This window comes from Homalodisca vitripennis, chromosome X, assembly GCF_021130785.1.
Source record: "Homalodisca vitripennis isolate AUS2020 chromosome X, UT_GWSS_2.1, whole genome shotgun sequence".
In the NCBI taxonomy this organism is placed as follows: domain Eukaryota; kingdom Metazoa; phylum Arthropoda; class Insecta; order Hemiptera; family Cicadellidae; genus Homalodisca; species Homalodisca vitripennis.
This window is the reverse complement of record NC_060215.1, coordinates 61,952,500-61,975,663: the sequence shown is the minus strand read 5'-3', so window position 1 is coordinate 61,975,663 and position 23,164 is coordinate 61,952,500. Positions and strand designations below refer to the sequence as shown.

The 23,164-nt window shown below is 34.5% G+C and overlaps 1 protein-coding gene across 1 annotated transcript in view; it reads right to left on the bottom strand.

Moving 5' to 3' along the window:
* LOC124369463 overlaps nt 1–23,164 on the bottom strand; it is a 215,147-nt gene that overhangs the window by 16,128 nt on the left and 175,855 nt on the right. Inside the window, 4 exon segments of the mRNA XM_046827471.1 lie at nt 1,006–1,203; nt 2,795–2,934; nt 3,401–3,654; nt 16,478–16,631. Of these exon segments, the coding sequence (XP_046683427.1) occupies nt 1,006–1,203; nt 2,795–2,934; nt 3,401–3,654; nt 16,478–16,631 (746 nt within the window).

Genomic DNA, 23,164 nt, shown 5'->3' with positions numbered 1-23,164 from the left:
GCCAACTATAAAACGCGTTTTGATAAGCATCTAATTTTGTATGTCAGTAAAAGTAAGTTCAATTTAATCACTTCTAAAAAATAAAATATTTCTAAGTAGTTAAATTAGCAAATTAAAGAGATTTTGTACTTCTATTTTATTTTTTTTACAACACTACTAGCGCCAACAACAAAAGTGATGAGAACTACATATGTAAAGATTATTACAAATCACCCGTTCAAAGAGATGACCGGTAGAATTAGTCGTCATATTTCTCGGCCAAAGGACGGAAGTGTGACAGCGTAAGTGTCCGTATTATATTTTTCAACCCTTACAAACGGACTCGTCATTCCAAAAAATTAGAAAGCATGAGTCTCGTATTTTACTATATGTCAGCTGTTATAGTTAAAATACCAAAACAAAACTCAAATATGATACATTGTTCGACTACGAGTATACTTTCAGTTTAACGCATGTTAAAATATACCTTCAATATTTGTATCAAAGGGGGGAAGGGGTTTACAACCCCCCTCCATCTATGTATATAATACAAGTAGCTACTACTCAGTCCACAATGACGGCTCACTCATGTTGTGTCTGGCTGTGCGCTGTAGCATGAGGTTGAATACGAGTATATGCAACTAACTTCCCATATCTTTTCTTTCACTCTGCATGACATAAGGTATAGTCAAAATGAAAGCATGATCTGTTAGATGTAATGTGTTACAACCAATACCTTGATTATGAAAATGTGCGTCAGTTATAAATATCACAAAGTCTATAATCAACAAATGTCTTCAAAAGAGTAACTGACAACCCGATTCAAATACACAAAATTTTGCCACAATGTTGAATCTTAGATCACTTTGTTTTATATAATTACTAGCAAAGTGGAGAAAATTATTTTCAAGATCTTTAGCAGTTGATATGTAAAACATTCTTTCTATATGTTGCCAAGTTCTTATATGTCATAAAACTGAAATAAATGAAAATAAATGTGGATCTTAACACTAAAATTTAAAATACCTGTTATTGAACATGTTCAAATCAGTTAATTCCTTATAAATAGCCCCAGCTATAGTTGGCATAATAGATTTATGGGTTTTGTAATCATTACACTTATTAGCCTCGATTATAAAAACTATATCTGAGGACTGTGGAATATTTTCTTTCAGTTGTGTGAAATCTCCTTCTTGCATATAACCGTTTCCTTGTAAAGGACACCTGCAACAAAAACGATCATATTTTTTATTATTCAGCACCATTTACGGTTCAAGCTTAATTTTGCTTATGATTCAAGCTTTAAGATGACTTATTTATAAGCTTTAGGATGATTTAAAAATGTAAACAGAAGTAAATACGGGAACTGGTTAACAACCATTATTTAAACTAGTTAAAGTACAAATCACATTATAATAAGACTCTTCCAAAGTTATACTTCTTTACAAAAAATCAAATTTTTAATTATGACCACAGATTTCCGAGCTTATTTCAAAACAATCCCATTTAATTTGATTTCAGGAGATCAGGAAAACTGCTTTATTCATCAGTTTATTATTTATATTCCTATTAAATTAATTTTTAAGATACAGTATATATAACTGTAAAATATTTTAAAATAACACATCATTTTAAAACAGTTTTCTTAATATCTTCAAGACTTGGCATTTTGTACAGTACATAATTTATAGAGTTTGGCCGACAATTATTATTCCATTACAAACTTTTACTAACTGTTAGACAACTCTATTAGTCAAGACCAACTAAACACAAATAAGTAGGATTTTTTTAAATATTGTAAAAATAAAAACATACATCCATGAAACAAGCGTTTTTGAAAAAACAATCAATATTCACTATAGATTTTACAATTACTTATTAAAAATGTATATTAATGAGAAATTTTAAAATGTTAAACCTAATTGTAAACCAAAAAATTCTTGTATAGGTCTTCATGACACTGTTACAAATTCAATGATCTATTACAAAATTTACTTTAGTAATAATGGCATAATGTGATACAATCCACCTACTGTGGTCAGACAGTTGGAAGATTGAGGGAATCTGGCCACATTATACAATGCTGACACTGCCTAACCAAAATTAATTATCTTTCTTCAAATTCAACTATTTTGGTCATTTAAGAAGTTGGCAATGTTTATATAAGCAGTGTCAACAAGGCTTAGGCTTCAACATGGACTATAAAACTGTGCAACCTATATCCAGTACCACTGCGCCAGACCTATGTTTGTTCATCTTGTTAGGTAGAAATTTTCTGTATAAGGCCTATTTTACACTCTAGTATGGCATCTGGCACCTCCACAGGAAGCCTATGCCAGTTATCAAAATTATGTAGACTGTGAAAATTAATTAGTAACATTACTTTTTAAGGTAGCAGTATAATTAAAAATATATCCTCATCTCACCGACTACATCTTATTAAAAAAGTTACAGATAATAAACAATCAACAGGTCAACTGGTGTTTTACTAAGAAAATTAGAGCCGCGCACCAGACGATTGCCCAAATTTCATATTGCTAGTCTATCCTACATTATTATATAAGCCTGTGGTTACGATAAAACAAACTGAAATTTGCTATTTACCTTTAATAGCTTATTTTCCTTCTAACCTACATGTACCGTCATTATTATATTCTTAGTTTCAAAAAAGGACCTCAAGAGATAAATCTTTTTAATAGAGGACCTCACAAGATTGAGTCTCTTCAGACCTTATCCCTGGAATTACTGTGTTAATTATATTGTATTTTATAGATTACATTCAATAAATAACTAGTAACTGAATAATATGAAGTACCTGACACAGATGTTGGGAGTCCTCAGAGGGATGTTGTTAGCCAGGCACTCCTGGACATACATTATAGCAGATGTGCAGATGTTGCTGTCAATGTCACTTAAACTGTTGTGACATAGTGTGTAATAAGGACTTGGATCAACCTGTACATTTATTTACAGTAATTAACAAAAAATACTGATAAGTATGTTTCTAACTTGCTAGATTTTCTTATAATTATATTATAATGTTCAGTATTTTTAAATGATAAAAAGTTGCAACTCATACTCGTATAAATATAAAGAATACAATACTAGCCAAACAATCTCTGGAAAAATTTAAATTAAAACATATCAATATATTATAATATATATAATATACATTCCCTACTTACTTTTCAATTTACAAATAATTAGATCTCTATACAAAACATTTGTGACTCTAATACTTAACTAATAAGGCTACAACTACTGTTGAATTTAATAATTAGATCTCTATACAAAACATTTGTGACTCTAATACTTAACTAGGCTTCAACTACTGTTGAATTGTAAACATAAACATCTCCTTTAAATAGTAGTAATGCAATGTATTTGTGCTGTGACTTTCGCTATGAAAAATTGTACTCACTATTGGAAAGCAAGAACTAAACTGAGACAGTTTAGCCCTAAAGAAGTCATCACAGGTGGCCATGAAGTTGGGGTTGATCGGTTTTCTCTGAGCAGGGAGGTAGCTTGCACACTTGCCTTGGCTGGAATCTAATAACCAACTGTGGGTGAACCTCATCTGGTCCTGGGCTATTTCTCCATTTGACATAAAGAAGTCATTGTTGGGCTCATGGTCCATGGTACCCAATAAACCAGCAGTTTTTCCAAAGTACCAGCCTGAAATGGAACAGTCAGACGACATATTGTATAATTCTCATGATATGCCAATTTCAAACAAGATATAAAAAGGTATCTTTACCTAGTGACTATACCTAGACAGCTCATTGAGGTTATTAACTACAGTTAAACAACAGAATTCATTAGTGCTTCACTAGGTCCAGTAGTAGTAATAGGATTAGTAGTTGTAAATGTAGAATAGTAGTTTTCAATGAGAATTATGAGTCTTTTTTTATTTGCTGTTTTTTTACTATAAATCAATCAATCAATCAATCAATAAATCTTTATTTACATTTTCGTCAAGAAAAGTAATGGCGTCAATTACATAGAATGTTATAATACAATGCAATAAAATGGTGTCAGGCTATGCTCCGACAAGAATGTAGAATTCTTGAATAGAGTACAAGGGTTGATCCGTTAGCCAGGTGTCCAGTCTGTGTCCCAGGGCAGCTCCCGTTAGTGCTCTGATGTCATCCGGCAGAAGATTGTACAGTTTTGTCCCGATGTAGGTTGGTTTCTTTTCAAAAAGCATTGTTCTGTGTCGTGGAATAGGGATTCTTGATGTGCTTCTGGTGTTATGGCTATGGGTTTTAGTTTCTCTGGGAAGACCATTTTTATCAACCAGAAGTATCAATTCTTGGATGTAGATAGCAATGACGGTTTTAATTTTTAGCTGCTTGAAAGCTTCTCTGCAGCTTGCTTGCCAATCTAGTTCAGCTAGCGATCTTATTGCTGTTTTCTGAATAATGAGCACTCTGTTTAGATTTGCAACAGAGGTGGCCCCCCATATTGCAATCCCATACCTAAGGTGAGTCTCCAGAAGTGAGTGGTATGCTACCTTAGCTACATCTGTGGAGCTTATCTGTTTTAGTCTTCTCACCACATAGACAGCAGAGTTCAGTTTTTTGCACAGCTCATTTATGTGTGGTCCCCAGGTCAGGTTTGCATCTAGTGTGAGGCCCAATAGTTTGCTTTCTTCTTCGAGGGAGACATCAGGTAGAACTGGGATTTGCCCTCTCCTCCTCCCAAAATTTATCTGCTTTGTCTTTTGTGGGTTTGCTGCTAGGTCATTTGATGCACAGTAGTCATATGTCATATTTAAGGATATGTACGCATTTACACTAAGTTCTTCAGCTGTGTTACCTTTGCAAAGTAAGGTAGTATCGTCGGCGTACATGACTGCAGTACTGTAGTCATTGATGTAGTTGGGGAAGTCGTATGTTAAAAGGATGAACAGTACCGGACCTAGCACTGAGCCTTGTGGGACTCCCCTTGTAGTAGGGAGACACTTTGACCTGACAGTCTGGGTTACGTGTCTTGATGTGTGCTTTACCTCAACCAGTTGGGATCGTCCTTCAAGATAGCTCTTAAACCAGCAAAGCGTGATACCCTCTATTTCTAGGTTCTTGAGTTTGTTCAGAATAATTTGATGTCCCAGGCAATCAAAGGCCTTACTGTAGTCAAGAAGTATAGCTGTGGTGTACTTGTTGTTATCAATTTGGTCTATGATATATCCAGAAAGAGCAATTAGGGCGGTGGTGGTTGATCTCCCCTTCAGAAAGCCATGCTGATTTTCAGGGAGAAGGTTGAATTTATTTAAATGGTCCAGGAGTCTCCTTAAAACGATTTTCTCAACAATTTTTGAAAAAGTTGGGAGGTTAGAAATGGGACGGTAATTACTCATTTCGGTTGAGGATCCTTTTTTTAGTTTTGGGTATACCTTAGCAATTTTCATTGCAGCGGGGAAAATACCAAATGCAAAAGATTTGTTTATCACTTCTGCTAATAGAGGGGCAAAGATATCACCACAGTACTTGGTCAGTGTTGATGATATGTCATCCAGCCCACATGAGCCCCTGTTCTTTATGCTCCCGATTATTTCTTTGACTTCTAGAGGAGTAGTGGGGGTAAGTGTCAGAGTCTGTTGTACTGGCTCCAGGCTTGGCGTTGGTAAGGTCTGTGGTGTCGTGTAACCAGCTGTCCTCAGAGTTTCTTCAGCGATGCTGCAGAAGTAGTTGTTGAATTTTTCAGCAACTTCCAGTGGGTCGTTAATCTCTCCTTCTGCTGTAGTCAGCTGAAATTGCTGTTTTGCTTTCTGACCCCTCTTGGATGTTTTCTCGCTGTTTATGACCTCCCATATAGCTTTGGATTTGTTGTTTGCCTGACGAATATGTTTGTTAGTAGCTTCTTGTCTTACCTCTCTTAGTCTAAGGTCATAGCGCTTCTTATTGTGTGTCATTATATCTTTGTCTTCTTGCTGCCCGGTCATCTCGTATGTACGTAATGATTTGAGGTAGTTTTCTTTAAGCTCATTTGCTCTCTCATCACTATAGTCAGCAAGGTTTTTTTTTGAGTTTATTCCTGGTTTTCTTTATGGAACATGTGGCATTCATCTCCATTGCTACTACTCCCATCAATGCATTGTATGCATCTTCGGGTGACTGTGCACTGTATACATCACTCCAGTTACACTCTGACAGTCTTAATTTGAGCGATGCCATGGTCTGGGGATTTATACACCTTTTAAACTGGCTTGGAGTCTGCTTATTATTAGTTGTTAGTTGTAAAGCACACAGTTGTCCCTTGTGGTCGGATAGTCCAGTATTGAGAGTGTCTACTTTAATGTTGTCGGAAGGAAAATTTGTACATACACAGTCAATAGAACTAGCAGTGTGTTGAGTGACTCTGGAGGAAGGTATAGACAATCGTTTAATGTCATGAAGAGCTAGAGTTTCTTCTAGTCTATCATTAGCGTTGTTTTTGGCAAGATTGTCAATATTTATATCTCCAATAAGAAGGATTCTATTTTTATGAGGCTTGATATCTTCCAGAATATTAGAGATAATTTGTAGGCCTTCTTTTAGATTTCCCTGAGGTGGTCGATATATTCCAACTATGTGTAGTTGGCACTTGTTAATCTTAAAGGTTCCTACTGCTATTTCACAGATGAGCTCTTCACTTTTGTCATGGAAAAATTGAGGATCACTATCTACAGTGAAGCCTTCCTTCAAAAATATAGCAACACCCCCATAATCATGGTTTTTTCTGCAGAAATCAGCTGTGAGATTGTATCCGGGCAGAGTTGTGTTTATAAGGTTTTCACTTGTTAGGCCATGTTCTGTAAGTACAAGTATATCAGGGGAAATTTCATGCAAAAGGTGGTTTAGTCTGTCCCTCTTATTGGCTAGCTTTCTGATGTTTTGGTGGAACACAGTGAGTTGGGTTGACGGCGGAGGCTTGAGTTTTTGTACTGTTTTGATTTGTACTTTCTTTTGTGTTTGGTCCATTTCAGGAGAGGTGAGGCTAAAAAAGACTTGTCTTGTGCTGCATTTGCCACTTCAAGGGGAGGAGACGTTGTCTGTAGGGGTAGGACTGTTTTTGTTAGCACCATTTGATCGCTTTTAGCTAGTGTTTGATTGATAAACATTAGCTAGTGATTTGATAAACATGTGTCTGATTGAAATTTAGCAATTTATTCAGAGTTAAGGAAGAATTTAAACTTACTATTAAACCAAAACCAAAAAAATAGGGGACTTAAAATAACTAGAAATACTTAATAAATGTCAATGTCAAAATAAATAACATTTATTATAATTACACGTTATTAAACAATAAATTACACAATTTATTACTTATTTATTATAAACAAATAAATAACGAGAATGAATACTTGCTTAAATCTGTAAACTATTTGGATTTTTTTATAGTAAACTAAATTGGAGTGCTCATGGTGACAACATTGTAAAAAGCAGTCAAGGGTAACATTTTTACTAAGAAAGCTCAAGTTTTTTTCAACTTTGATACACTTATAATGACATATTAAGGTTATTCCATAGCCATCTGTGTTATGGGGTTCGTCTTTGGAGAAATTCAAGTGCTGCAAAGAGAGTCCTTGTTTGGCAAAAAAAGTCATTAGAATAATTGCTGGACCATCTACCCAGTCATCTTGTAGACATTCTTTTACTAGGTTTCAAATTTTGACTCTGGCCTGTATTTATAATTTTTAAAATGTAGTCTATGTAGTAGAAAACTCAAGCAAATTTGAAACTCACAGTACTCTTTATGATTATGATAAAAGATATATAGATTATTTAGTCACTCCTAATATCAGACTTGAGAAATGTTATAAAAGTTACAACTACCAGAAACTCAATCTATATAATAAAAAGTATCAATCAACCTGTGCTTTAAAAGCTTTATCAAATAAAACGTTCAAACAAATACTGTCAGATTGGTCAAAAAGAAAGGAGTTTTATTTCAATGAAGAGTTTGTGTACTGTGGGGATGTTGAATATATCTATATATAATAAGGAATAGTTGTTAATGTTGTATCTTGTTTGTTTTTATGAATAAGTACTATTACTGAGTACCATATTACAAGTCTAACTGCACACTTGACTCTTGAGTATGTACTGTGAACTACTGTATATATATTACAATATCCTGTTGTTTTTATTTTATTTGTGTGTGGCTTTGTTAATGTTTGTTATCATATTTATTGATTATTTGTTAGTTGGTTAACATTTTAATAGTTTATAACTTAATTAGTAGAATTTGGAATGTTTTTATTGTAATTATAATGGATATTATATTTAGTGTGGATTAAATAGTTTTTACACTACATATTGTACATTTACTTGTATTTAATGGCAATGAGTTACGCGTTGGGTCATGCAACTGTAGTAAACCTACGTTACTTCGGCTCTCACTTTACAGTGTTTTTTTACGAGTTTTTGTGTGATTTTTAACTACTCTTTCTGGATTAATAGTTTAGATAACACTACTAAATCACATTCAAACATTTACTTTTGCTTATCTGAATTCTAGTCTCGTAAAATCGTAAAATTGTTCTGCACGTCAGTGTAGTGAAGTGATAGTGAGTGAGGTTAGCCGTGTAGCAGTTCAAGGTTACATAACTCCATCTGTCAACAACATGCCTCTACCGTCTGATAAGGCTCGTACACGATCTCAAAGTGATTTTCAAAGCATTGAAGACAAACTAGACCGAATTATTAGTGATATGGAGGTAATTAAGAATGATTATTCATCGTTGAAGGAGGACATTAATCTCATTAGGGACGACATCAAGCAGTTCAAAGAAGACGTAACTAAATCTGTGGACTTATGTTTTGATGAAATAAGGGATTTAAAAGCTTCCTCTCAAAGTTATTGTGTAAAGTTTGATGAACAAACCAAAGAACTGGATAGTTTAAAAAGTGAGAATAACTCTTTGAAGAAAGAAGTAAGCTTCCTGAAAAAAAGCGTTAACTCGGGGGAGCAGTACTCGAGAAGTAATTGCTTGGATATACAGGGGGTGCCTGAAACTAAGTCTGAAAACATCCTTGAAGTTGTCACTAATGTTGCCCGAGTAGTTGGGTTTAATCTGGAACCTAGTATGGTAGATGCTGTTCACAGACTGGCACCTAACATCAAGAATCCTAATGCACCGAGAGGGATCATCGTCAAGTTCTGTCGAAGAATTGACATGGAAGAAATGAGACGCAAAGCCATTCAGAAGAGGGGATTTTCAGCATCGAACCTGGGCCTGTCAAGTGAGAAGACTGTGTACGTAAACCTGGCAATGTCACGAGAGACTCGCATCCTGTGGGCAGCGGTTCGCAGGTTCAAAGAGAACAACCGGTACAAGTTTGCCTGGATCACCAGCTCAGGAAAAATCCATCTCCGGAAGACTGAAAAGGGACCAGCAGTTCTAATCGAGGACGAAACGGATCTCCTACGCCTTCAACCCTCCAAGAAACAACACCAACCTACCCAGTGATAAACATTCGCTTCAACTCAGCCGCTTCTACCACCCAGGTGTGTCACACTGCATATTATTTATTGTTAATTTATTTGTTATGTAATTCAAAGTTTAACTATATTGTTATAATTTATATATTTATTACCTACGTTGTGTTGAACATTTGTTATTGTTATCTTTTATTATCTAATTTATTTTATGAATAGCCCTAATAATGTAAGTTTCTACTATCAGAATGTAAGAGGTCTCAGGACAAAAACTTTAGCATTCAGGCTAGGTGTTATAGGAAATAATTACGATGTCATTGCAATTACTGAGACATGGCTAAATGAATCAATCAACAATTCTGAGATTTTTACAAGTGACTATGATTTATATAGGAAGGACAGAATTGGTTTGGGTGTTAGAGGTGGAGGAGTTTTAATTGCTGTGAAAAACTGTTTTAGATCTTGTAGGCTGTTTAGTTTAGAAACTGAGGGAGAGAATGTCTGGATAAAAATAACTTTTTCAAAAACTGTTTCGGTCATTTTGGGCTTAGTTTATTTTCCACCAAACTCTGCATTATTTTCTTATACTTCATTTTTTGAAAAATTAGAACAATATAATTTTAAAAATGAGAAACTATGCATCTTGGGAGATTTTAATTTACCTATATCTGGTCCATTGTTCAATTTAGCTGGAGGGGGGGAAGCTTGTAGACGATTGTTATTTTTTACAGAAATGTTTGATCTTAGTTTAAAGAATAATATTCTTAATTGTTCAGGCAGGACTTTGGATTTGGTTTTAACTGATATAGAAAACGTAGCTGTTAGTGAAGAGCCCCCTCTGGTCAAAATAGATTTATATCATCCTGTTTTGGGAATAGATTTTGAAATGGAAGAGGGCTCTAATACAAAACAAGGTCATATTTTTCACAACAGAAAAAGTCAATATAATTTCAAAAGAGCTAACTTTTTACAACTTTATTATTCATTTCAAAATATTAACTGGGAATCTGTTGTGAATAGCTCCAATGTGGAAAATAGTGTAGATTCATTTTATAATATTCTGTACTCGACAATCGATAATAATGTTCCACTTTCACAACATAAGAAAAGTAAATTTCCTATCTGGTTTTCTTACAATACAATTAAAAGTATAAGGACAAAAGAAAAAAAAAAACGAATAAAAGATTGAGGTGCAGTGATGTGTTGAATGAATATAAACAAATTAGAGCTGAATCAAAACAATTAATTAAAAATTATTTTTTGAATTACACTTCACACTTAGAAGATAATATAGTAAATAATCCCTTATCTTTTTGGAGTAATTTAAGGAAGTTAAGGTTGAATGATAGTTGTGTATCATCAATGACACTGGACGGGGCGGAGGTGGAGGGGAGTAAGGAGATAACGAAGGCATTTGCAGCGTATTTCAAGTCCGTCTATGATTCTTCAAATCTGACCTTGGATCAACTGATAAGCGGTGCGCTCAGTTCACCTGACCCTTCTGATATCAGCTGTCTTACTGTTACCAACATATCTGAGAGTGAAATTTCTCACGCTATTAAAAAACTTAAATCAAAGCAATCTTTTGGTCCAGACGGCATTCCTTCCTTCATATTTAAGGGTTGTTCGGATTTTCTAATTAAACCTCTACACCATATTTTTAATTTGTCACTATCTCACAATTTTTTCCCTCAACGCTGGAAACTGACAAAGGTCGTCCCAATCTTCAAAAAAGGTTCCAAAAATGATATAAAAAATTATAGACCAGTAGCTCTTCTTTCAACACCAGCCAAAATATTTGAGTCAATTTTGTACAACAGAATTTTTAATCATGTAAAAACTCATATCACTCCCAATCAACATGGTTTTTCCCAGGAAAATCAATTAATTCCAATCTTCTTAGTTTTACAAATTTTTGCATTTCTTCCTTAGACAAAGGAGGCCAGGTAGATGTTATTTATACAGATTTCTCGAAAGCCTTTGATAAGGTTAATCATTTAAAATTGCTAAAAAAGTTGAATCACTTTGGGTTTTCAAACGACCTGGTACAGTTCTTTTCATCTTATCTTCACAATAGAAGACAACAGGTAAAATATTCTGATTGTTTATCTGAAGAGTTTTTAGTCCAATCGGGTGTACCCCAGGGTTCAAATTTGGGTCCATTATTGTTTCTGTTATTTATTAACGATGTCGTTAGTTGTGTTCAAAATAGTCGGATTCTTCTTTATGCCGACGATATGAAAATATTTCATGAAATTAACTCTCTTGGTGACTGTATTAGGCTTCAGAGTGACCTGGATCGCCTGGTGGTTTGGAGTCAGAATAATTTGCAATTTAATGTTAATAAGTGCGAAGTAATGCGGTACACCAGGCGTATCCAGAGATCTATTGATTTTCGTTATCATATTGGATTAGGTCTAAACTGGAATTTGGATTTAGTGTTTGGTATCCTCATCAACATTACCTGTCTCATATGATTGAACATATTCAAATGAAGTTCTTGAGGTTCTTGTATTTCAAAAGGTCTGGAGTGTACACTTTTTTAATACCTTATTCTCAACTACTATCGCTTTTTGACATTCACAGCCTCCATAAACGCAGGAACTTGGGTATGCTTGTCTTCTTACACAAGTTAATTAATGGTCGCATAGATTGTGGTGAACTCCTGTCTCAACTTAACTTTCTTGTGCCTCGGCCCGCGTCCAGAGTCCAAGCGTTATTCAGTCCTCAGTTTGCACGCACCAGTCTCGGGGCTTACGCTCCTGTCAATGTCATGATGCGGCTGGGTAATACTCTACCTCAAAACATTGATTTGTGCTCTTCGACCTTGGCTTCTTTTGTCAGCAGAATTAGAGTGATTTTGCCTGATTTGTATGTTGAATAAGCTTTTGAATTGTATTTTGAATCATAATTGGATAAGCTTCAAGTTATACTATTAATTTACAAGAATTTTTTGTGTACAATAATATTGAAATTTTTATAAACTAATTTAAATTTTGCTTGGTTTGACTATGTCATAATTTATTTATAAATTTGTTCTTATATTATGTTACCATTTATTTAAAATGTCTTCAATAATGTATGATTTATTTATTAATATTGCTTAAAATAATTTATATGTACAAGCTTTAATAATATTGTAAAATTATTTGTATTAAATGCTGCAATGTTATTGGATTTATATCTGTTTTGTAGCATCAATAAAGAATTATTGAATTATTGAATTGAATAAATGATTATTGTATTGTATTCAATTGCCATACAATTTGTGGTATGTGCTTTTGAAAAAGTTTGAAATTGTATTTAAAAAAGGGCTTGACCAAATTTTTTTATAATGTAGAAGAATTTCTAGCCTCTGACATCAGCATCTTAATTATTTACATTATAAAAAAAGATCTAACACAGGTTTAAGTAATATAAATAAATTAAAATATATGATTATTGTTGTTGATTATGTTGCATTGTTGTAATTTGTTGTTTCTTGTTAATTGTTTTTAATATTTTTGCATTTTATCATTATTTTACTTACTTAAATCTAGATATTATTAATTTTAATATAATTAAATTACGATATACAACTTTAAAATTTGTCATATACTTACGATCATACTACTGTATGTAATACTACACTTATATCTAGATGACATGTGACAAAGCCTATTATAAAATTAATGTTATTTTACGGCAATGACGAATTTGAATTTGAATATCAATTACAATTGGTTCAAATTTAGGGTTTAAAACGGTTTAATTCTAAATAGTTTTTAGTTTAAGGATTGTTAATATAAAACTTTTATGTCTAATGATAATACACAGGAAAACCTGTTCTAAAAATAAGTTTTTAATTTCATACAATATTTTCTACTGTATACCATTATTTATTTATTTATTTTTTTTTTTTGCGTTGGGGTATTGGGGTGGATTCACAGATCCTCACACGTCAACCTGAGCTTATTGTGTGCCCCTTTGATGTTAAAGGGGTAAGCCTATCTTTGTGCCCTTAATTAGGCTAAGAAGCTTTTCCCCGATACTAGCATCTGGTTTGTCGCCTGGTTGTTTATCACCGAAAAGAGCCCTTCTCCTTGCTCCCAGTCTCTCACAGTCCAGTATTATGTGTTTTGCAGTCTCTTCAGACTTATTGCAGAGTCTACACTCCGAGTCCTCATTTCGTAAACCTAGAGTGTTTAGGTGTTTCCTGAAGTGGCCGTGTCCAGTGATCAAGGCAATCACTTGCTTAACCCGATCCCTGCCCAGCCCCATCAGCCATCTGGTGAAGCCGGAGCTAGAATCAGCAAGCAGTCTTTTGCCGAGTGCTTGTCCTTGGTGACTCTGCCACCGCAAGCGGTGTGTCTTCCTGGACCATTTGTTTATACTTTGGTAAGCGGCTGACTTGCTTATACCACAACTCGGTTCTGGACCGGTGTATGGCATGCTTGCTCCGCTTTTGGCAAGCCTGTCGGCGCATTCGTTGCCACCTATGCCTGTGTGGCCCGGTACCCAACCAAGACGCACAAAGTTGCGTGATCCAAGCTTGCAGAGAGTGTTAAAGCACTCCCACACAAGCCTGGATGAAATGCTGTTGGAGTCAAGAGCTTTAAGAGCTGCCTGACTGTCTGAAATTATACAGATGTTCTTTCCCTGGTACCCTCTGGTGAGGCCTAGGTTGGCACAGGCTAGGATACCATAGATTTCGGCTTGAAATATGGAGCAGTTCCGTCCCAAACTGCCGCAAAGGGCAGTTCTAGGGGATTGACTAAACACTCCATATCCAGTTCTGCCCTTAATAAGCGAGCCATCCGTGTACCAGACAAAGCTCTTTCTTATTGTTGGGATGTTATCTTGCGATTTTCACTCATCTCTGGAGTAGAAGTCAACAGAGAATGGCTTATTGAATACGAACTCCGTTCTCATTATGTCGGAGACCATTTCGAGAATAGCGCTTGGGTTTACAGCTTCAGTGATGGTGCCATGGCTCGCGTTAGACGTGCCATTCCTCCACAAACCAGCAACCATCAGCCGATAAGCTGACTTACGCGCTTCAGCTTTTATATGGACATCAAGGGGTAGAAGTCCTAAAGCCACCTCGAGGGTCACGGAGGGACTGCTCCTAAATGCTCCGGTTGCAAAGATTGTGCCAAGCCTTTGTAAGCTTTCGAGCTTGGCTTTGGCAGTTACCTGATTCACCTTTGTCCACCAGACTAATGAACCATAAGTGATTTGAGGCCTTACAACTGCTTTGTAAAGCCATAGTGCTATATGGGGTTTTACGCCCCATGAGATTCCTGCAAGTCTCCTGGACGTCATGAGCGCCCACTTTGCTTTGTGCAGGATATTGTTAAGATGATCATTCCACGTAAGCTTATGGTCTAGAGTCAGTCCTAAATATTTGACTGTCTTTGACCACTCAAGCTGTGTGGATGCGAGTTTCAGCCTAGAAAGAGACTCTAGGTTCTTTTTCCTAGTGAATGGTACAACTACTGTCTTAGAGGGATTTACTTTCAGTCCCTCTCCATGACACCAGTTGTGTACATGTTGAAGGTTGGTATTCATGATATCAACAACAACATTTGTATATTTTCCCTGTACCATAAGGACTATGTCGTCTGCATATCCTTGGACATAGATTCCATTGTTAGTAAGGTCCTCAAGTAGACCATCTACTACTAGATTCCACAGTAGAGGTGACAGGATGCCTCCTTGAGGACATCCCCTTGTGGATGCGATCACAAGCGATTCTTCATTGAGATCGGCCCTGATCCGTCTGGAGCACAGCATGGCCCTAAGCCACCGGCACAGAGCTGGCTCGAGGCCACGTCGCTGTGCTCCACTTACCATCGCAGTGAATTTAGCATTGTCAAAATCTCCTTCAATGTCTATGAAGGTGCACAATGCCAATTCCTTGGCGGACAGGCTATCCTCAATCCTACTGACTAGTTGGTTCAGTGCTGATTCACAAGATTTGCCTTGCTGGTATGCATGTTGGTTGCGATGAAGGGGAGTGTCTGAGAGAACTCCCTTTCTCAGGTGCCTCTCCACCAGTCTTTCTAATGTTTTCAGTAGAAACGAAGATAAACTGATGGGACGAAAAGATTTAGGGACAGAATAGTCCGCTCTCCCTTTTTTAGGGATGAAGACCACCCTATTGAGACGCCAGACTTGTGGTATGTACCCATAAGCTAGGCTCGCCCTGAATAGTTCACATAGAAGGGTAAGGAGATTCTCCGGCCCTTGTTGAAGCAGGGCCGGAAAGATTCCATCCCCTCCTGCAGATTTGAAAGGGGAAAATTTAGAAATTGCCCATTTGGCTTTAGAGAGAGTGACAATCCTTCTGGCAATGGCCCAGCTACCACGATAAGCTCTTGGCCATGAGCCTGCCTCATAGTTACCAGACGTTCCAGTGTCGTCATTCTCAAAGATACAATCAGGGAAGTGAGTCTCAAGGAGAAGTTTGAGGCTATCACTAGACCCGGAAGTGTGTTGACCTCCCTGGGACCTTAAAGATCCCAAGTGACCGGTTGGACCTGAGGCTAGTAAACGTTGCAGTCTAGCTGCCGCGCTTAATTCATTTACCTGTATACCATTAAGTTGAGGGCCTCTCGTTTTCTCATTTAGTTGAATAAAATCTCATGTTAAATTATATGAGTGAATTAGAAGATTCTAGCTTGGGAAAGTAAATGTCACAACATATTTTTGTAGTGGCTGATTCCTGTTCTTAGTCTCCAAACTGCTCTTTATTAATAAACATAAATTATTTTTTCGTCTTTTTCTACTCAAAGTAGCTTGACAAATTGACCACCAAATTGAAAAAAATGCCATATAAAAATAACAATTAATTGGTTAATTTTTAATTTAGTTTTAATTTTTCTATTAAACTAAATTAAATTTCCAATATATATTGGTACAGAACATTTTATCATCTTTCTATTCTTTAGTTTTTATTTTAAGTGTGCCTGTGCATGAATGAAAATCCTCACTACACTATTTTCAATTTCAATTTGTTACTAGAGTAATTTAGTCTTCAATGATGTAACTTTATGTCATACTTTACAAATAAGAAGAAACACATATTGCTTACCAGAAAGTCTGATGGTACAAATATCGTACTTAACGTTGCATTGGATATTGAAGCCCATATCATTCACAATTGTTATGATGCCAAACTCAAAGAATACTAATGTTCCATTAAGATTGACTGGAATTTGCATGCCATGGGATGGAATTCTGACAGTCTGAAATAGTATGAAAAATAACTGTAAATTGTTTTTAAATATTACAATATTTAAATTTAACAGCATATTACACTGTACTAAAATTAAAACAGAACTAGATTTATCATTACAAGTTTTTTTGAATGAAATAAAACAAAAATTTCTCACTCAAAGCTAAATAAAAAACAAAGGTTCTCTAAGTTCTCTTTACCAACTAATTTCATGCAATTGTCTCTGCTTTAGCATGCATTGAGTTTACTCAATTTTATAGCTTTCATGGAAAGTTCAATTTTATGAGTGACAGATAAAAATGTTACTGGCTTCACAAGCTTTCCTATTCAGTTGTTTGGAGAGGATATCTGAATGTGAGCTTAACTGACAGTAGGTCAGTACTCACTACATCAAATGTGGCTGACATGAATATACTCGTAATATCCAGACCTGGACTCAGACCAGTTTTTTGGAGAATTTTATCAGGACCTGGGCTCTCAGGGAGCCCGGGCTGAGCCCCAACACACGCCTATTTGAAGGGTCAGCACCGATGGACGAGATAGCTCAATCTAATAACTGTAATCCCATTATAGGTTAAATTTGCAGTATCGTTCATCACAGTTTCATAGAAATAATGACTATTACTTTTAAAATAATAATCTTACTTTTGATTATGATATATTATAACAATATCGATCATGTTTATTTATATTGTGCATTCAAGCGGAAAAGTCAATAATAGCTCATACGATGAAACAATAAATACCTGAACACTCGCATCCGTCTGACCCGATAAATTATTACTTGAATATGAATTACAAAAGATGAATTATCTTCAATCCTAGTAATATTATAAATGCGAAAGTGCCTTTGTTTGTTTGTTTTGCTTTCACGCATAAACTATTCAACCAATTGTACTGAAATTTTACATGGATATTCTTAGGGCTCCTGGGATGAATATAGGCCTATTCTTTTTTCAAAAATAACTCCGGGCTATGCCCCACTGGTCTCTAACGCAGCAAAAAATCCCATCTTTGTCTCTAAGTTGTATAATATGAATTGAAAGAATTTGTTAAATGTAATCAACTGTTCTTTGTAAACATTGTATTATCACAGCACGATCATATGTTTAATTAATTTAACTAATATTTTCAATTTGTTTACATTTATAGAGTGACAAAAGTAACAAAACTTCTTATTTCAACATCGTGACAAGACAATCCAATTAATTTATTCTGGATTTTAATTATTGAACTGGGAATGTGTACATGTAAGGTATTGATTTTGGTTTCCTTAGATATTATGGGACGGCATATTTACAGTAGCTGAAGGACCAAAATCGGAGGGACTACTAGGCATTAGCTTAATTCAACAAACCCTTCGCTCCGTGACTACAATTTAAGGAAACAAGCGAGCGCAGTGAGTCCGTAATTAAAGCCTGTGGAATCAAAAAGCAATAGATGGGACACTAAATGCAATTTTTATGACAGAAAATCGTCGTGGGAACATTGCATCTATTTTGCACTAACCTATTGCACTGATGAGGTATACAGTACAGATTAAGGTTGGGACACACATAACCGCACCGCGCCCGACACGTCAGTCGGCCGTATGCTGGCCGTCATACGGTGAAAGAATTGCAGCGCAGTTTTCAACCTGCAAGTCCATTACTTGTCCGCACCGACACCAGACCGTCGTGGCCGCACCGTGCCCGCACCGTCACCGATATGTGGAGTTTTGAATTTTGACGGGCACGGTGCGGTCTACGAGCGGCATCATATGTTGTTTACTGTTGCGTTCTTCTTTTTAAAACTATTTATGTAGTCTACACGTTCTATTTTATTGAATTATTTAGTATAGCCTACTAACTCTACATCCTGTGTTCGCGTACAAAATCATATTTATTGATAAAAGTAGGCTATTACATTTTCTTACATTAGAGTAAACTAGTCATATTTTCTTATTGTGCATATTTTCTTATTACAAACAAATTTGAAAACCATGTTGTACATTAAGTGATTTTAAACAACTAAATTCGAACTATTAAAAAGTCTATAAACATTTTTCATTAATTTAAAAAATAACGAGCATGTAATTATTTGAGCAAAAATCTATTTTTCTTTGATGTTTTGAAGTTACTTGATAAATTTATTCCGGTATTTTGTAAGAGTCATATTTAGAATGTTCTCTATGACATTTTTATTTATTATTCTTTTCACTTCAATAAAGTAAAAATAAAAATATTTTTTTACAATAAGATTTTCAAACAAGAAAAACCCATGTTAAAATAAATAATAATAATACTAAATCATTTATTTCCCCATAATAACAAACTGAATATTACAATAAATATTATTTCCAGTGCTTAGTAATAAATAAGACTATGACATAAAGTATTTACAATAGCAGTAAATAGCAAATAAAAAAAATGTTTTCTACTTACTTTATTTCTAATTTATGTACTTTAGAGTAATAAAATATAAAAAGTAGGTTACATCCTTTTAGATTTTCTTTCTTTTCTTAAACCTAATAATTAGGCCAATAGATTTACAAAATAAGGGAAATTTAGGTACCCATAAGAGGCTGTTCCTGTGTTGGGGATTACTATATACAAAAAGGGTAAAAAATAAAAATAGCGGAATCGAGCAAGAATGAAATTATAAAAATTTAGTTATTGTAACTTATGTAGTGAATAATGTACTATTACGTTTCAAGGTTTAAATTTAGTATAACTATTGTGCTGTATTAAACAAAAAGGATTTATGCATGATTTACAATTCAAATATTAGGCTTTACACATGTAGCATTAAATATTATATATCATAAATAATTATTTTTATAATGTTCTACTAACTTTAAATATTATTATAACTTAGCAGACAAGACTAATCATACACTAATATATTATCTTAAAACATATACTCAATATCATTTTGACCAATCAACCATACTCTAATTTTTTTAGAAAATATATTTATGTTTCTACTATTTTTGACTAATTCTGGCTATAAATTATTTGTCCTCGGAGCTATAAAAGAAATAATTTTGTAAAATTTGTTTTTTGTTATGTTCTCCAGTATATATTTTACAAATATTTACTATGTTTTACAAATTATTATAAAACGGGCTTGCAACATGGCAAACTCTCTGGCATCACACTATAGCTCTTGGGTTTAATACAAAAAAACAACCAAATACACTGTTTTATAGTGTATTTGACCGAAATTCACTGCAATGAAACACAATGAACAAGAATTATACATTTAAACATATAACCAAGATAATGATATTATTTACAAATTTTACACACTAGCTGATTGTACAAAGCTTTACTGTAGCATTGCAATGTATTCATTCACCACAGCTAAATAAACATAACAACAATGAAATTAACAATTTTCTCAAGCAATACTTAATCTTCCAAATATTTTTTAAAGTATCTATCACTTTGAATTCAAAAGAACATGCTCTAGTACAAACAGTGAGATTGTTGCGCTCGGACTGCATACGGACATGTGTGGCCTCACGGTAACCGAGCCGAGCCCGCACCGACAATCGGCCGACTCACGTGTCGGGCACGGTGCGGTTATGTGTGTCCCAACCTTTAGGTGTATTAATACATATATAATTTCTACACTGGACCGAATAAATAATATGACATTGCTAACAATGATGATATTGGGAAGCAAGAACATGTACTTTACTGTATCATGTATCACCTTTACATATGGATGACAACTATCATAATGTAAGTATTGAAATTTGTAAGTATTATTTATGTTTATTTTAGTTTTTAATTTTTAATAACAATCAATATCCATACAATTTAGAGAACTGTACTGTTTTTAATCTTCATTACAAAATTATATAGAGGTCTATTTTTATTGTTTTTCGGGGCCAAATAGTAAACTCAAATTTAGCGTAGGATATAATTCAACTTAGAACTAATTCAGATTAGAATTGCAAAACCTGAAATAAAAAATACTCGAAATTTAGCTTAACTTCTGGTCCTCTTAATTATGGTCTTCTGGTCATCAAACACTGAAAATGGGTACCTGATGCATGATATATGACTAATTCCATTTAAAAATATCATAGGGCACTATCATATTACATTACAAGGGCTTTCACTAAGAAACCTATGAACTTTGACTTTGGAGTTCCTCCACATTGATCTAAAATAGTAACAAGAATTACTGAAATCGTGGTAGCTATTCTAACAAATACACAGAATGTAGTATAGAAATTGCGGGTGAAGCCGTAGGTATGTGCAAGTTGAGAATAAAAATACAATTTAAAAAGCAAATCTTTTAAAGATTTTTCTCACAATCATTACTATCTAAAAATAATTTCAATCAGACAACTAATAGAATAATTATTGCACATTTTTAGAATTTTCTAAATTAATTAAAACAAATGCTTAAAATGATCCGATTAATAAGATTTTTTCCATAGTTATTTTAGCTGCATATATTGAATCTTTCTATTATTAACAATATAATAAGATGCTGCCAATGGGTTAAGCGTGAGGGTGAAGGGGTGTGACACGGGGCCCGGCTGCATATCTTTTCCTGAGCCCGCCAAAGCTGAGTACAGCCCTGATAATAGCACAAAGGATCTTTGCTATTGGCATTTCAGAATTGAAGAACGAATCAGTGAATCCATTTCTTGTGCAGTATATTTTTGTCACAACTATGAAAAGCTCATTACTGTAATATATGATAGCTTATGCCAAATCAGCAAGCTTCTCTATTACTTTCTTCACCTATATTAAATTCTATTCAACCAAGTATCCTTCACAAAAATGTTAGAATAAGGAGCAGCTCCAATGTAAATGTATGTTTTAAATGTTAACCCCTAATATGTAATACTTCATTCTAAAGGTCTTTATAACAAAATGATAGGAACTAACACTCTCTCTAGATTTGTTTGCAGAAAATGGCAGTCTGTTAAATCAAATCAGTCTTTATTGTTACATTTTACAATTAGCCAAACTACAAAACAGGTGGCATTGTCAAATTCACAAGTTGGTTAAAGTTTTTAAAATTAAAAGATTAAAGAGGTGTAATAAAACGTTTAGTTCCCCCAGGAGGGTTCACTTACTTTGACTGACTCATACCTTCCAGTTGAACCTACATTGGATACAGCAAAAACCAATGTGTCACTTTTATCTGAGCATGGTTGCCACATCACTAACTGCAAATGTCAAGACATTGGAGAAAAGCAGTGAATCTATAGGTATATTTACTGCAGAGGATGACTGTGTAGGAGTGGGTTGAGCTCCCTTAATGTTAAAGGCTGTTACTAGCCCAATCATAGGGAGTATCTTTTCTAGCCACTTTGACTGGAGGAGGGTGGAACATAGCTAGCCTCCCCTTCAATCAAAGTGCATGACTGGGATATAGTGTCAGCACAATATAATCTGTTGATAGGAAATTCGATAGGAGGTGGCCTCTACCACAGACCTTACCTATCCTGAAAATCCTTTCACTCTGGAAGCAAGCGCAAAGGTCCTTTTAGGACTAAGTACAATGAGGGGTTTAGTTCAAATAATAATATTTTTATTTCTATGAATAAGTAAATTACTCAACTGAGTACCAAACATTCCTTTTCTGTATTTTAACTATTTTATTTTAACCACATAAACTTCAAACTAGAGACATATTGACATATAAGGGATTTATTAAACATAGGTATATTTATGAATGACCATCAGTGCTTTGAATCAAGAGTTTTAAACAAGAGGTAAACAAGCCATTTTTGGTTTTTGTTATCTAATTGAAATAAATGTGACTACCTCTAATACTATTTTAATTTTTAGATGGTCAGATTATAAATAAGTCTGAATAACCCTGAAGAGAGGTGCATATTAGTCTTTCAATCAATACATTTAAACACCAATTAAAATAATATTTTGCTATGAAGTAATTCCTAATAGGTTATCATTTTGGACAATTTAAACCAAATGTTCTAGTCCTCACCATTTTTATTCTTCAAGTTGTGGTTAACATTTAAAAAATAAGTTCTCTGACTCTCCCACCACTTTTTAAAGAGGAAAAAGTGCTCTGACAGCTAAAAATCATTTTAGAATCTATAATTGTTTATTGAAGGAAATATTTTATTCACTTTCTGTATAAATTATATATATATATAAAACAATGTTTCTGCCAAATTTATATCTCTAGTCAGGTCATACTAATGTTTAAATAATTTCAAAGCTATTTAGGACATTTAGTTCTGAAGCCCTTTTCTACTCCATGGTTATGACATGGTTTCCTCTTACTAGATGTATAATTGAATGTTTCTGAAATCACCAGCTCTAGATTGTCACCAGAAACCTAGTATTTTACCTCTGTTGAGTGTTGTGTTCACTTGCTCTTACCAGATTAACCATCAGTGTCATATATCAGCTTATGCTGTAATTTCATCAGCAATGTGTACGTTTGACGGGAAAAAAACACAAGCTATAACATGAATCCTGAAGGCAATGTGGATTTCAACAGTGGCAAGTAGTGGGATGAAACAGGTGAAGCAATTCTTAAGTAAAACAGTATTTGAGGTCA